At 37.4% G+C, this 12,820-nt stretch overlaps 2 protein-coding genes across 2 annotated transcripts; one reads left to right on the forward strand and one right to left on the reverse strand.

Annotated features, from left to right (window-relative positions):
- Positions 1 to 1,684: 1,684 nt before the first annotated feature.
- On the forward strand, positions 1,685 to 3,176 carry LOC135941150 (uncharacterized; the record flags this gene model as incomplete). The annotated part of the gene is made up of 2 exons (XM_065486451.1): positions 1,685 to 1,803; positions 2,613 to 3,176. Coding segments are annotated over 2 exons (423 nt in total), but the record flags the coding sequence as incomplete, so codon positions are not given.
- An 868-nt stretch (positions 3,177 to 4,044) lies between these two features.
- LOC135940567 (uncharacterized) lies at positions 4,045 to 6,436 on the reverse strand. Its single transcript, XM_065485500.1, has 5 exons — positions 6,327 to 6,436; positions 5,637 to 5,830; positions 5,037 to 5,579; positions 4,626 to 4,927; positions 4,045 to 4,563 (listed from the first exon to the last, which is right to left on the reverse strand). The coding sequence occupies exons 1-5, from the start codon at positions 6,418 to 6,420 to the stop codon at positions 4,113 to 4,115; spliced, it is 1,584 nt and encodes a 527-aa protein (XP_065341572.1). The 5' UTR covers positions 6,421 to 6,436; the 3' UTR covers positions 4,045 to 4,112.
- Positions 6,437 to 12,820: the final 6,384 nt, after the last annotated feature.

Consider the following 12,820-nt stretch of genomic DNA (forward strand, 5'->3'; position numbering starts at 1 on the left):
CCAGCTAAACAACAACTGCACCCTCTGTATTCAATTTTCCACACTTCTCACGTCTTTTTGCTTCCCTAAATAATTAGGAGCGACCTTATTATAATATATGCAGCAGTGCAACCCCCCGATGCAGCTCAGGTTGCTTAAGTTACAGGGATCTTGTAGTTGTAGAACCTCATGAACCCAAATATACTACGCAATTTTTATAATATCTGAACAATAATGTGATAAATAATTTTTGAAGAAAGTGGAAATGTTAATTTTTATATGTTCTTTTCAATCATATTGCTTTTCAGAGGGTGAAATGCAATAATCAATATTTTTATTGATTCACCTACGTAGAATATGGCAGGTGTGGACCTTAGTTGGAGCGCCAAAGGCGCGACCAACCGCTAAAGGTGCGCCTCCGGCCGAAACCCGGCGAGCCCCGAGGGTTAAGCCCGCGAGCCCCTGAGAGCCCCGCGGCGCCCCCGCGACCGACCCGCGTCCCTATGCTCGCGGGTAAAAAAATCGCCGAATCGGCGCCGATCGGCGCCAAACTCGGATCGTCGACGGCCGGCGCCGCCGGAACGAGGGTCCGCGGGGCGAAACCGCCGCAGTCCCCATAGGGCAATTTTAAAAAAATACAAACTTTTGACCAATTTTTAGTGGTTTTTCGCCCCCACGGGGGTTGCGGGGGGTGATGGGAGGCGGAAAACGGGCGAATCCGACGCAGAATTTTGCGGCGAGTTCGGCGAACACCGGTTACGCCATCTAGCACGAACGGGGCCGGAGATATTAATTTTTAAAGGCGAAACATCGCGCGCCGTGACACTCTAAAATGGTGTTTTTTTGGGACTGGTGGGGGTTGTATTGGACCGATCGCGGATTTTTCGGTGTCAAAAATTCAGCCGCGACGCCGCCGGTCCGCGGACACCGAGTTTTTCAAAATTTGACCATTTTTGAGTCCGCGGCGCCATTTTGGCCGAAAAAAGTCCAAATTTTCAAAAAGATTTTTCGCGCATACCCAGCTTCGACTCGGAAACGCCGCCCAGCCATCTGAGCTAGGTATCGACCAAAGTTTAATTTTTGGGAGTCAATTTCAAAATTAACTCATAAGTTTGATTTTTCAGGTAGTGGAAAAATCGGATTTTTTCGACATGTCGCGCCTTTCGGCCGCCGACGCAAAAATACGGGGACTAATACGGGGATAAATCAAAAATCGTATCGATTAAAAAGTTTCTAAATTTAATCTCCTATCTTTTGAGACTAATTGCGGCAAAATCAAAGCAAAATTCGAAAAAACCTATAGATAAAGACCGAAGGTCCGCGCGCGCGCCAAGCCGGGAGGCCCGGAGGGCCGGACGGCGGCCGCAAAGCGGCCGTCGGCGCGCGCAGCGCCAAGTGGCGACGAGCCACTTGTTAACATAATATAATATGCCAAAAAATTCAAACCATTTCGTTGTGCATGAATTTTGATTTATTAGTTCTGAAAAATTGAATAAGAGATAATTAATTGTTTCCGTCAGGCTGCGGTGGTAGAAATATATGAATTTGTAACTTACTCCTATCGCTGTTGGCATTTATTTCCATTTGTTTAGCACCTTTATCGTCGCTGATGGCACCTTTTGATTAGTTTTTTTTAAAAGAAATTTTTAAAAATTTTAGTTAATAATTTAAAATTATGTCTTATGCTGCTTGTTTTGTTTAAAAATTTGATGATGATGACCCCGAGTTGATTGAACGATCTCTGGCCACGACCAACTTACTTGGTTTCTCTGAAGAACTCCTCTTTGATGCCCTTTTACCTAATGAAGTCGAACACCACCACAGGTAAAAACGTAAATAAATTCTGCGTGACCTTGGTACAAAATAAATGCACGACGCTCCAAAATTTGAAAAAAGCAGTACACCATTTTCCTCTTGTTTTGCATGTACAATTTGTTTTGGTTAAGGGTAAATTCTATAACATACAATACGGTTAGTCAATATTTTATTTATCTTAAATTTTTTTAGCTGAGTTTGCTTTTGTTGTTATTTACTTTGAAGAGCTCTCCAGGTTGAAAAAAAGCTGGCTCTCACGCAACTATTCAAATAAATTCCAATTTCAAATTAAATTTATTGCTGCAGTGTGACAATGAGTTACTTTTTAATAAAAAATTATAAACTTTGAATCCGAAGCTACAAATTACAAAAAACTATAACTGTGTTCATTTTATAATAAATTTTGGTTGCAGTACATTTCAATAACCCTGTTAAAAAAGTCCAATATCAAATTATTTGTTGAGACGCGCAAAAATCGATGGTTATCACTTTGCAAGCAATTATTTTTCAACATCAACCAAAAAAACTTTAATTTTGTACAAAAGCCGAAAATAGCAAATTAAAAGTTCACATTTTCATAACACACTAAGCGGTTTCATAAAATAGTGCTAACCTTTTTTATATACTCACCTCTTGCACCCAAATAATGACCCCTCCCGGCATCAATGGTTCAATTAAGGGGCCTGTAAAACTCTTGAAAATAGGTTTTTTGTTCATTTTCTCTAATCCATTTTTTTATTTTGCATTGATAACGTCCGTTCAGGTTAATTTAGGCACATTTATTATTTCTTATTTTATCAATAAAATCGAATTTTTAGTGCTGAGGAGTTGATGAAGGCGTTGAGTAGTGCCGAGGGCCAGGCGGCGGCGATGCGTTCAATGTTGACAAACTCGCGGGCTCGCGGCGCCGGCGGCTGGCTGGGCGGAATGTGCGACGCGATGCCTTGGCTCTCGTGGCTGATGCGCTGCGCCGGCTCCGACGAGCAGATGGGCCTCAAGAACCGCGAGGACCCGGCGCCTGAGCCTAGCACCCTGGTCATCGAGAAGTATGTCTATGCCAGGTGCGACCCTGGCGACGGAGACTACGACGACAGCAACAGCAAGGCCGTCGAGCCGGCGTGAAACAAAAAAATAAATTTTGGATTTATAATCCAGGATGATGTTCAGCTGAGTTATTTTTCTTTTACAAAATTAAAGCTTGAGTTTGATTTGTTTATTTTCAAAGTGATATATTTTTTAAAATTTTTATTTGACCAGTTGCATAAACCCTTAGTTATTAAAGCCGCCAACAGATGGCGCAACCAGACTTTTTAAAAAATTTTGTTTTAAGCGGTTTTAAGGCATTTCCGCTGCAATTTCAGACTCAATCTAGCTATTTTGCTTTTTTTAATTAATTTTCTTTTTTTTTTTTGACGTTCTGAAAACCAAAATCGGTTCAGCCATTCGCCGTAGAAACGTTAAAAAAGATTTTTTTATTTCAAAAAATAGTTTTTCACGATTCTACGGCGATTGGCTGAACCGATTTTGGTTTTCAGCACGTCAAAAAATAGCAAATTAATTGAAGAATGCACGGTAGCTAGATTGAGTCTGAAATCGCAGCGGAAGTGCTTTAAAAGCGAAAGTCTACGGTGGCGCCATCTGTTGGCGGCTTCAAACACTTAGGGTTTATGCAACTGGTGAATTAATAATTTAAAATATGGTGAGTCCTATGCTTGTTTTGTTTGAGTAATTAAATAAACTAGGGTTTTCACGTTATTTATTTGCTTTTCGTAGACCTGATTTTTTCTCTGTGTTATAACATTCAATTTTTAAGTTTTACTTTTATCATGAGTCATGAGACAATTCCAGCGAATTATCAAATGATTTCCGAGAGTTAAGACTAATTTTTTAATTTAAATTCATTCTGACCGAGAAATGTAACTATCACAGAAACAACTTTGGATCATGAGTTTTACGAATTTTAATGTCGTTTAAATTTAAATTTTAGCCTCAAAACAGAATTTTAGCTTTAAAAATATAAAATTTATGGATTCATTGAGGAATTTCAGATAAAAAATTATCTAATCGCATTCATCAGATTTTTCTATTTTTCTTGAAAGCAGCTGGAAACTTAAATATAGTTGTTGGTGATATGGTTGATTGGTGTTTGTCCACGTGAAATGAAAATTGCATGATTAGAATTACAATATATGCTATTTACAAGTTTTATTAACAACATTGGAAAATTAAAGCTCGCGGCACGGTCAAACTCCACACATCAAATTAACTGTACAATAATCAACACACTTTATTTAATATTCGCCTCGCTCCAGCAGAAACTACTTTCGGCGCTTGAATGCATCAAGGAAATCGAAAATGGTTTCATCTTTTAATTCCTTGCAAACATCAGCGTTCATACACTCGCAGAAACTTGGGTCTGGTGTCATATCTTCTATTTGTACTCCTTCCTCGATATTGTTCCAGGAGACACACCCATAGCACATACAAAGACAGACATTGGACAGCTTTGGGATAAAGGCCATAGAGTTTTTGATCAGTTTGCTTATGGCCAAGAAGAAGTCAGTGAATTCCGCATCGTCGTTGTCGCGGAGTGGGACATAGGGTCTGCTGCCTACGAACTTGAACGTGACCAGCTTGCGAAGAATTTGTCCATTCGAGATGAGTCCGGAAACTTTTTCGAAGTCCCTGTGGTTGAAACTGTTTCCAAACATCTCCAGTGTCTCCAGATCTGGGGCTGCCAAAATATTGGAGATATGGGCTTTCTTCGACCTGAGGAGAAAAAAACAAATTTTTAAAACTCAAATTCGGACACTTTTTATCAGATAACTTACTCGTCAGAGTCGTTTGGTTTCCAGTAAAGCTGCTTCAATTTTGCAAACTTAGAAATGATATTGGTGTCATCACCCACAATCACATTTTGCAGCTTCAGAACTTCCAAATTAGGGCAGAGTTTGAATATTTGGCGGAATAGTACACCTTCCATCTCAGAGAGAACCAAAGTTCGCAGATTTGCGCCGTATCGAGCCAAGAAAGGTTCTAATGCTGATGACGAAGAGTGGCAGATCTGGAGGCTTTCAATTTTTGTAAACTGGAGCAAGTTACGCCAATCTCTCTCCTCATTCATCTCATCGACCTGAAATAAAAAAAGGTGAGGAATGGTTATAATTACAAAAAAATAAAATATAATTGATTGCTTTTCCAAGTGTCAATAAATTAAAATTTAAGCGTGGAAAAATAATTACCCGTAAGTTGGTTACTGAAGGAAACATAAGGTGCATGCCTTCCACTCCCAGAGCAGTTGTCAGGTGCTGCAGTCTAGGCCTGACTGTGTCTCCAATCTGGAATGTCACTGTTGACTCTTCTCCTGCTGTGTGATCGGCCATTTGTTGGAAAACTTTAAGGTTAGGCAGTCTGTCAATGCACAGGGTTTTAAACAAGGTTTGGCTGCTGTCGTTTGAAGCCACAAACACATTGTTTTCTTTAAAAAGTAGCACTCGTAAGTTGGAGAGGCACTGAACAAGATGCTCTTCATTGAAGAGGTCATTCAGTGAAATCGCAATCTCCTCAACTTGGACGTGTTGTAGGCTTGGCATTTTTACTCTGCACAGAAACATCAGGTCCTTCAGTCGAATGCTGCATCCCAGCATTTCCAATTTCTTCACATTTTTCAAATCTCGCATCAACAGGGACGAGGTATCAAAGAGACACTTTCTAGGTGTAATTCGTTTGAGGTCCATCCTTATTGACTCGACTTCGGGAGATTTTGATTCGATAATTTCCATGACCTAAAATTTAAAGACATGAGTAAGAAAGTTTCTATGAATATAATCTTTATGTGCTACCTTGCTGAACATGCGTTTTCGTGTCCCGCTGTCGGTGGGACAGTAGCTCATCAGCGCCAGCAGGTCAATTTTCTTCGCTGGTAACAAACTCTCAAAGGCCTCGTAGCGTCGATCGAATTCGTCGATGCTTTGCTGACCAGGGAGACACATCTGGCTTTCCAACCCTCTCATCAGGTGTTCTCGCAGCCTGGTCGCTATAGTAAAATAAATTTAAATTTACTTGCTTGCAGTTTTTAACAATATATAGTGATTATAGTGAACTAGAGTTGAAATAATTATTCAAATTTAGTTTTCAACCCCGCTTTATATATCCTCACTCATGTTCAATAAAATGTCAATTAATGATGAGGCAGAATAAATAAATAATTTATATCTCGATTTACACAGATTGCAAAAATGTAAATTATAACAAACAGATCAGGCAAACTTTTTTGCCTGATAAATAACTTTTTTGTTATTTACAAAAACGGAAAAAAATATTCCTCCTTTGAACAAATAGGTTTTAGTACCATTTGGCTGTTTTCAACCAAAATATTAACAATAAATCTTGGTTTATTTTCTCCAAATTAATTTGTTTTAAATAAGAGAATGCAAGGCAAAAAATAAACAATATTTTTTGTCTCTGGCTTTAGCAGAACACTACTAGAAATTTGAAGAGAAATAGAAATCATGTTTTATTTATAAACTCACGCAAGGACACGAGCCGAGCGGCCTCGATGCTGCCGTCGAGAACGTAGTTCAGGACCGCTTTGGAGGCAACATCCAGTAAGCTGGTTTGCTCCATCTGTACATTGGCCAGTCTCCCTCTAGCGATTTCCAGCTTCCTTCTGTCCATCAATACGTCCATGATGTCCATATAGAGCAAACAGTCTGAAAAAAATCAAGATATGTTTTTATAATTTTTTAGTATTTTATTCGGGAGGTATCAAATAATCAAGTGAGTAGTCAAAAAATTTCGAAAATAAATCCCACTTGCATCTTGCATATTACAAGTTTCAGAGTGAATAAAATGGCGGGCTTTGTTTGTGCCAGAATGTGCCTGAAAACTGATAATTTGAAATCCTTTTGCTTGGATTTGTGAATGGGTGGTTAAAACGCGTAGCCTTCTGAATCAGATAATATTTCCATTATTTTGTATAATAAATATAGAAAACTTTTATCAATTTGAGCCACCCCAAGGGTAGTTTTTAAAATTTAAAATAATAATATAGAACATAGATATCGCAGAGCCAGCCATCTTGTTTCGGTAAGATATGCCATACAGTCTGGACCACTCCGTACATGACTTCGATCAACGGTCGAAAAAAAACAAATAATAATGTAAACTGCAGGGGAAAAATTGGCCTGTGCCTCTTTGGCCGTCAACCACTGCCCGGTTTTACTATTAAAAATGGGTCTCGGCCGGAAAAATTGTATTCCTCACACTAAACCAACCGCCTCCGCCGGCCGAAAGTCCGGCAGATTCAGACCTGAGCGCGAGACCTAAATACCGAATAATTTCCAATATATATCCACTTAGAATGAAAAATTGAACATTTTAAGCTTAAAAGACTTACTGTAACTGAAGGAAGAGGGTTGAAAAAGTCAACGTTTTGTAAGCTGTTAATGCAGTTTGATGCTCGTGAGCAATATGCCAAACGCCAAGTGTGACCGTTAAAAGACGCGTCTTTTCCCTGTTTTTGTGTGAGGGGGGAGGGTGTTTTCGTCCCCTTAACACAACCACATACCTTTCCGGTCAGGAGAGACCTCTGAGGGAAAATGCGGCAAGTGTTTGTAAGCGGCAATCTTTCAAATTTATATATTACATGTTTTTTCTTGAGAAATTGTCATGTTGATATCGCGGTAAATTCCGCTCGACAATGTTCTCCTAGGCCAATTGCGAGAATTTGGCCAATTCTTTTTTCCGACCATGCCATCTTGCGCCAATAATCTATCAATTTTGGTGGTTAAAATAACGCGTAGCCTTCTGAATTAGATAATATTTCCATTATTTTGTATAATAAAAATATAGAAAACTTTCATCAATTTGAGCCACCCCAAGGTTAGTTCTAAAATTTAAAATAGTTATATAGACATCGCAGAGACTAGCTGCCATTTTGTTTCGGTAGCCACCATAACCTTCGACCACGACGCGTCTTCCAACAATGGTCAGAAAAAATAAATAAAAAATAAATAATAATATAAACTGCAGGGGACTGCCCCTCTGGCCGTCAACCACTGTCCAGTTTTACTATTAAAAATGAGTCTCTGCTGGAAAAATAATCCTTACACTAAACCAACCGCCTCCGCCGGCCGAAAATTCGGTGGATTCAGAATTCAGCAGTGTTCGGCCGTCTCAAATTTTGGCGCGCGAGACCTCTAAATACATAGTTATTCACAAAATATGCACTTACAATGAAAAATTGAACCATTTAAGCTTAAAAGACTTACGATTTAGCTGTAGGAGAAAGTTGAAAAAGTGGACGTTTTATGCAGGCTTTTAACGCAGTGTGGTGTGTGTGATGCTCGCGAGCAATGCCAAACGCCAACTGACCGTTAAAAGACGCGTCTTTTTCCCTGTTTATGTGTGAGAGGGAGAGGTGCTTTTGTTCCCTTATAACACAGCCACATATTTATCTTTCCCTTCAGGGCGTCAGGATAGTTTTCAATCCACAAAATCAGGAGCAGAAGGATAATAATTGGAAGCATATCAAAATGCAAGCTTTTGAAATGACACGACCAGCTTTTTAAATTAATTTTCTGGCGTTAAAATTCCTGAAATGCATAATTATTTCACAAGCCTGATGGATATTTTTTTATCTTATCTAATTTTTGGTCAACTAATACAAATTTTCTTGCCTTTAATCGGACATATTGTTAGCTTTAAATTTCTAGATTATAAATTTGTCAATTTATTTTTTAACAAATATATTATTTGGCTTCTAAATTGAATTTCTACGCTTATGAACATAACTTCTTTTCCTATATGTTGAACTCATATTTCAATTCGAATTTGCTTTCTTTGCAAATCAGATTTAAATTTTTACCTTCTCAATCCTGATTTTAGCCTTGAGTTAACTATTTTTCCTTTAAAAACTTTGGTTTTTGGAAATAGAGTCTAAAATTTCATCCCTAAAAATTGTCCTTTTTTGTCTGAAAATATTTTTAATTTATTTCTTTTACGGATCCTAAAAATGAGTGTGGTTTTCTGAATAATAGTTTCCAACTTGAAGAGTACGCAATTTGAATTATTGCAAATGGATTGATGTGCTGCTCAATGTCGCAACTCTCCTCTTTATGATGCACTCTAGGGGTTTGAGGGCAACCAACCTGATGACCCCGATTTGACTGAAGCCTCAAGAGGAGAAGAATGAGGTGAAAATATTGCTGTTTATGTGATGGAATATGTAAAAAAATAGGTGTTTTAAGACGGGAATATTTATTCCGATGGATTTGAAACACATTTTCAAATTGTAAAGGTAAAATTCCTGATTTTTTTTCTAGGTTTGAAATTTTTGGAAGAAGCTCTAGTTCCATATTGTTTTAAGTAGGCACGAGGAAACTTAAATAATCGCAGTGCATTTTAGGGGAATTTTTAAAAAAAATACTAGTTTTTCAAGTTATCAGTCTAGGAATTTAAGTTTCTCTTTATAATATCTCCACCATTTTCATGACCAGTATTAATTAAATTGATTCAGCACTTTGAATGTCAAATTTTGTATATTAACGTTTGAAATATAAATGTAGACTTGAGAAAAAATTATTTTCAAGTCTAAATTACGACTCACTGATTTATTTTCTATTTTTTGAACTTAATAATAATTTGTTTATTCCAACAAAACTTTATAACTTCATGCAAACTCAGTCTATGAAGACAAAAGGCCCCGTTTCCGGTCAATTTCTGAATTTTCAAATTTCCGACGTTCACACTATGACTATCACACACGTGTCTCACTCGTCGTTTCGAAATACGCAGGCGGCAGGCGACTGAAAAGAAGAGCGGTGCTACCTTCATTCTCGCTCGCATCTCCAAACAATTATTGTCATAAATTTTCATTGACAGCTCTCCTGCTGCTTCATGCGATACAAAGAAATAGGGGGTGCAGGGAGTTGTCTAGCCAGCGTCCACTACATTCTGTGACGACAAAAGGCAGCACGCTGCAGCTGCACGCAGACCCAGAACCATTCAGTAAAATTCGTCTCTTCTCAATTAATAGCAAAGTCGTGTGCACATAAGAAAAAGTAAATCAAAACTAAATGACAAAAATTATTAATAATTTGTGTCGGCTTGGCGCAGTAACCGACGAGTTGCACAAAAATCCAATGTGAATGAATAAAATCCTTAATATATTGTCATGCTGATGACTTGCGCCGTTTGTTGAAACAAAAATCCTTTTAGTAATTATCAATTGATCCTATTTTTTAGCATTAATGAAATTTTTTTAGAGGAGGAATGATACTGCAAAAGCCTGGAAAATGCTTGTTGCTAATGCATAAACTCATCCCTTAGGATCCAGTTAATTGACCTAAGAAGTGCTTTAATTTTTTGAGAAAATTGGCTGGCTGGAAAGTTAGCGTGCTTTTCAAATGGCAATGGCTGTCTCCTTACTTGAAATCCGATTTAATTTCAAAACCAAGAGTTTCCCCAATAAGTGGCATACACCGCTGGACAGATCTCGACGAGAGGAATCGGAATATGCCAAGAAAATATGTTCAAGCACTCGAAATTTTGGAGAAAATTGGCAAAATTTGAATTTTTATTGTAGGGAGGTACTTTTTTATTGCAAATTGTTGAACAAATTGTCAATCGATCAATTGTTTATGGTATCCAACAATTCGAATAATTTTCAATTGTTGCCCAGTATCATTCCTCATTCCACTTTAAAGCGATACTTTGTGCATATATTCTTATTTTATATTTTTTTTATTTTCTCGTTTCTAATAAGATGATAAGTAAATTTGTTTATAAAATTTAAGTCGCGTTTGGGAATAGTTAAACCAAATTTCAAAGTTCCATGCGATTATTGCAAATATTAATTGAAATATTGACCAAAATGAAAAATAACTAAGAAATCTCTGCGGAGAGAAAAAATTGACTTGTGTTTCTTCTTCGGTTCAGGCACGTTAATTTTTTGAAAGAGCGGCAGAGTTTCAATATTTTATATCTCAGATCCTACAGCGAATATTGAAACGATTTTTGGAAATTACATTTGAAACTATTATTCTGTTAATTATAATGAATTTTTTTTCAAGTTATTTTTAAAGTGTTTAGAAATATTTTGCAAATTTTGACAACTAACGTCAACCAATTTTTAGTCAAACAAAGTCAAAAAAATATAAATATTATTTGGTAAACAAATCAGATTGCTTGAATTAACCAGATCGAAGATATTTAAATTTTAAAATTTGAAGATGTATGCTGCGCCGCTAAGCAAAATGCCATACGCGCCGTAAAAGTGGGCGTCTTTCCTCTGATTAAAATTGAGTTTATTTCAATAACTTGACTTATTAGACACTTGATTTTTCTTCAGGAATATTTGCTAAAACCACTGTCACAGTTTCTTCAAAAAAATTAAATTTAACTTGTAATGTCTCTTTTAGCAAGGTGAATCTTACGGTGATTAATAAAATACCTGTAGAAATTTTAAGGTGAAGATTCCTGTTGATTGCTAGACTCTCAGGTGAAATTAATGTTTAATTAGCAATTCCTCTGGTTTCCTTGACTAATCAAGACAATTACCGACTAATAATTGAAGAATTAATTAAAGCAGATTTAGATGGTTAAGCAGGATCATGCAGTAAATAAAAGCTGAATGGATCGGTTTCAATACGTATATTGATCAATCAAGAATCTCAATACTTGTGCATATGATTTTACAAATTAATGTTCTTTCCCGAATTCGCGCGTTTAAACTTCGTGTGTCTTTCACTTTGTGTCCTTTAGGCACTCCTTCGCGGCTTGGTTGTGTACTCACAGTTTTAATGACCTTTTTACGTGTGATAAGTTTGTTTGTCACTCACAGATGAGTTCTCGCTGCCTGCTGCTAGTGCTGGCCTTGCAGGCGCTGTCTTCTGCTGGTGCAGAAATGTTCTTACAGTGTCCTTGTGGCTATTTAGTTGATGATCGTGGCTGTCTTACACCTTTCCTGTGTGGGAGCAGGAAAAGTAGTTCTGTCCATTTGGATTTGACGCAGACACAGGAAAACCCACTTGAAAACCTGTATCCAGAACTCAGTAACCACAGGTGCTGATCGGGCCTATTTGCTAAGTCCGTGGCCTCTGTTAGCACTTTCACTTCACTTGGACTGACTGAGAAGACAAGGATTTGACTTCTTAGTCAGGGGTGTCTCAAAAGACTGACGTTGCCTTCCTCGGACGAAGAGCTGCTCTCCTCACGTCCGAAAACATCTTAAATTTGGTTGGTGAAAGAAATAGCCAATAGTGGATCTTGTCCTTCTTCTCGATGCACTCATTGGTAGACTCGCTAATTATGTGTCCTACTCTCTACCACCAAGCCCAGCGTCCTGTCACACGGGTCACACTCCCTCACATGGTCATAAATCTACATTGCTGTAATTGTTGTTTCTACAAACAACCAGATGTACGTGTCGAATTTGGGTTCCTTGCAATTTACATGTGGACAATGTCCTTTTTTATGATGGAACAATGTGTATGGATAAAATAAACCCTGCTGATCTTAATACAATAGACCTTTCTTAAGGGATGCTTCCGAGAAACTGTCGTTTTGGCCTTGTACCACGGTTTCACATTTACAAAAGAAATTATCTTCTTCCGGCTACATTGTTGTGTTATTTTATCGACATCTGGTCACCACGTTTGCTCATTAATCATTGCACAAGTATTGAGTTTGGTATCTAATTATTGCCTTCTTATCAATTTAATTACCTATCCATTCTATTATTAATTGCGAAAATTTATTTTATAATATGCTGAAATAGCATAGAGATATTACATGCCACCCAAAATTAGAATAGGATTGAAAAACAATTTTAATCTAATTTTCCTTTCATCATAGGATATATCTAATTTTCGCTTAGATCTAAAGTGTGGCATTTTTCAACTAACAATCCTAACTTTTAGCTGGTATCTGCTTTTAAATTAATAGATATAATCTCTTCTTATTTTACTGTTTCCTAGAGCGATTCAATTTCATCAATTTAATTTTACTATTAACATTTCTGATG

This window comes from Cloeon dipterum, chromosome 3 (genome assembly GCF_949628265.1).
Source record: "Cloeon dipterum chromosome 3, ieCloDipt1.1, whole genome shotgun sequence".
Taxonomy (NCBI): Eukaryota; Metazoa; Arthropoda; class Insecta; order Ephemeroptera; family Baetidae; genus Cloeon; species Cloeon dipterum.

Coding starts and splice junctions, on each gene's coding strand:
- LOC135940567 (XM_065485500.1), bottom strand. CDS start 6,420: ATGGAGCAAACCAGCTTACTGGATGTTGCCTCCAAAGCGGTCCTGAAC. Junction 5,831..6,326: donor CGCTCGGCTCGTGTCCTTGC/GTGAGTTTATAA, acceptor ATTTTACTATAG/CGACCAGGCTGCGAGAACAC. Junction 4,928..5,036: donor CTTCAGTAACCAACTTACGG/GTAATTATTTTT, acceptor TTTTTATTTCAG/GTCGATGAGATGAATGAGGA.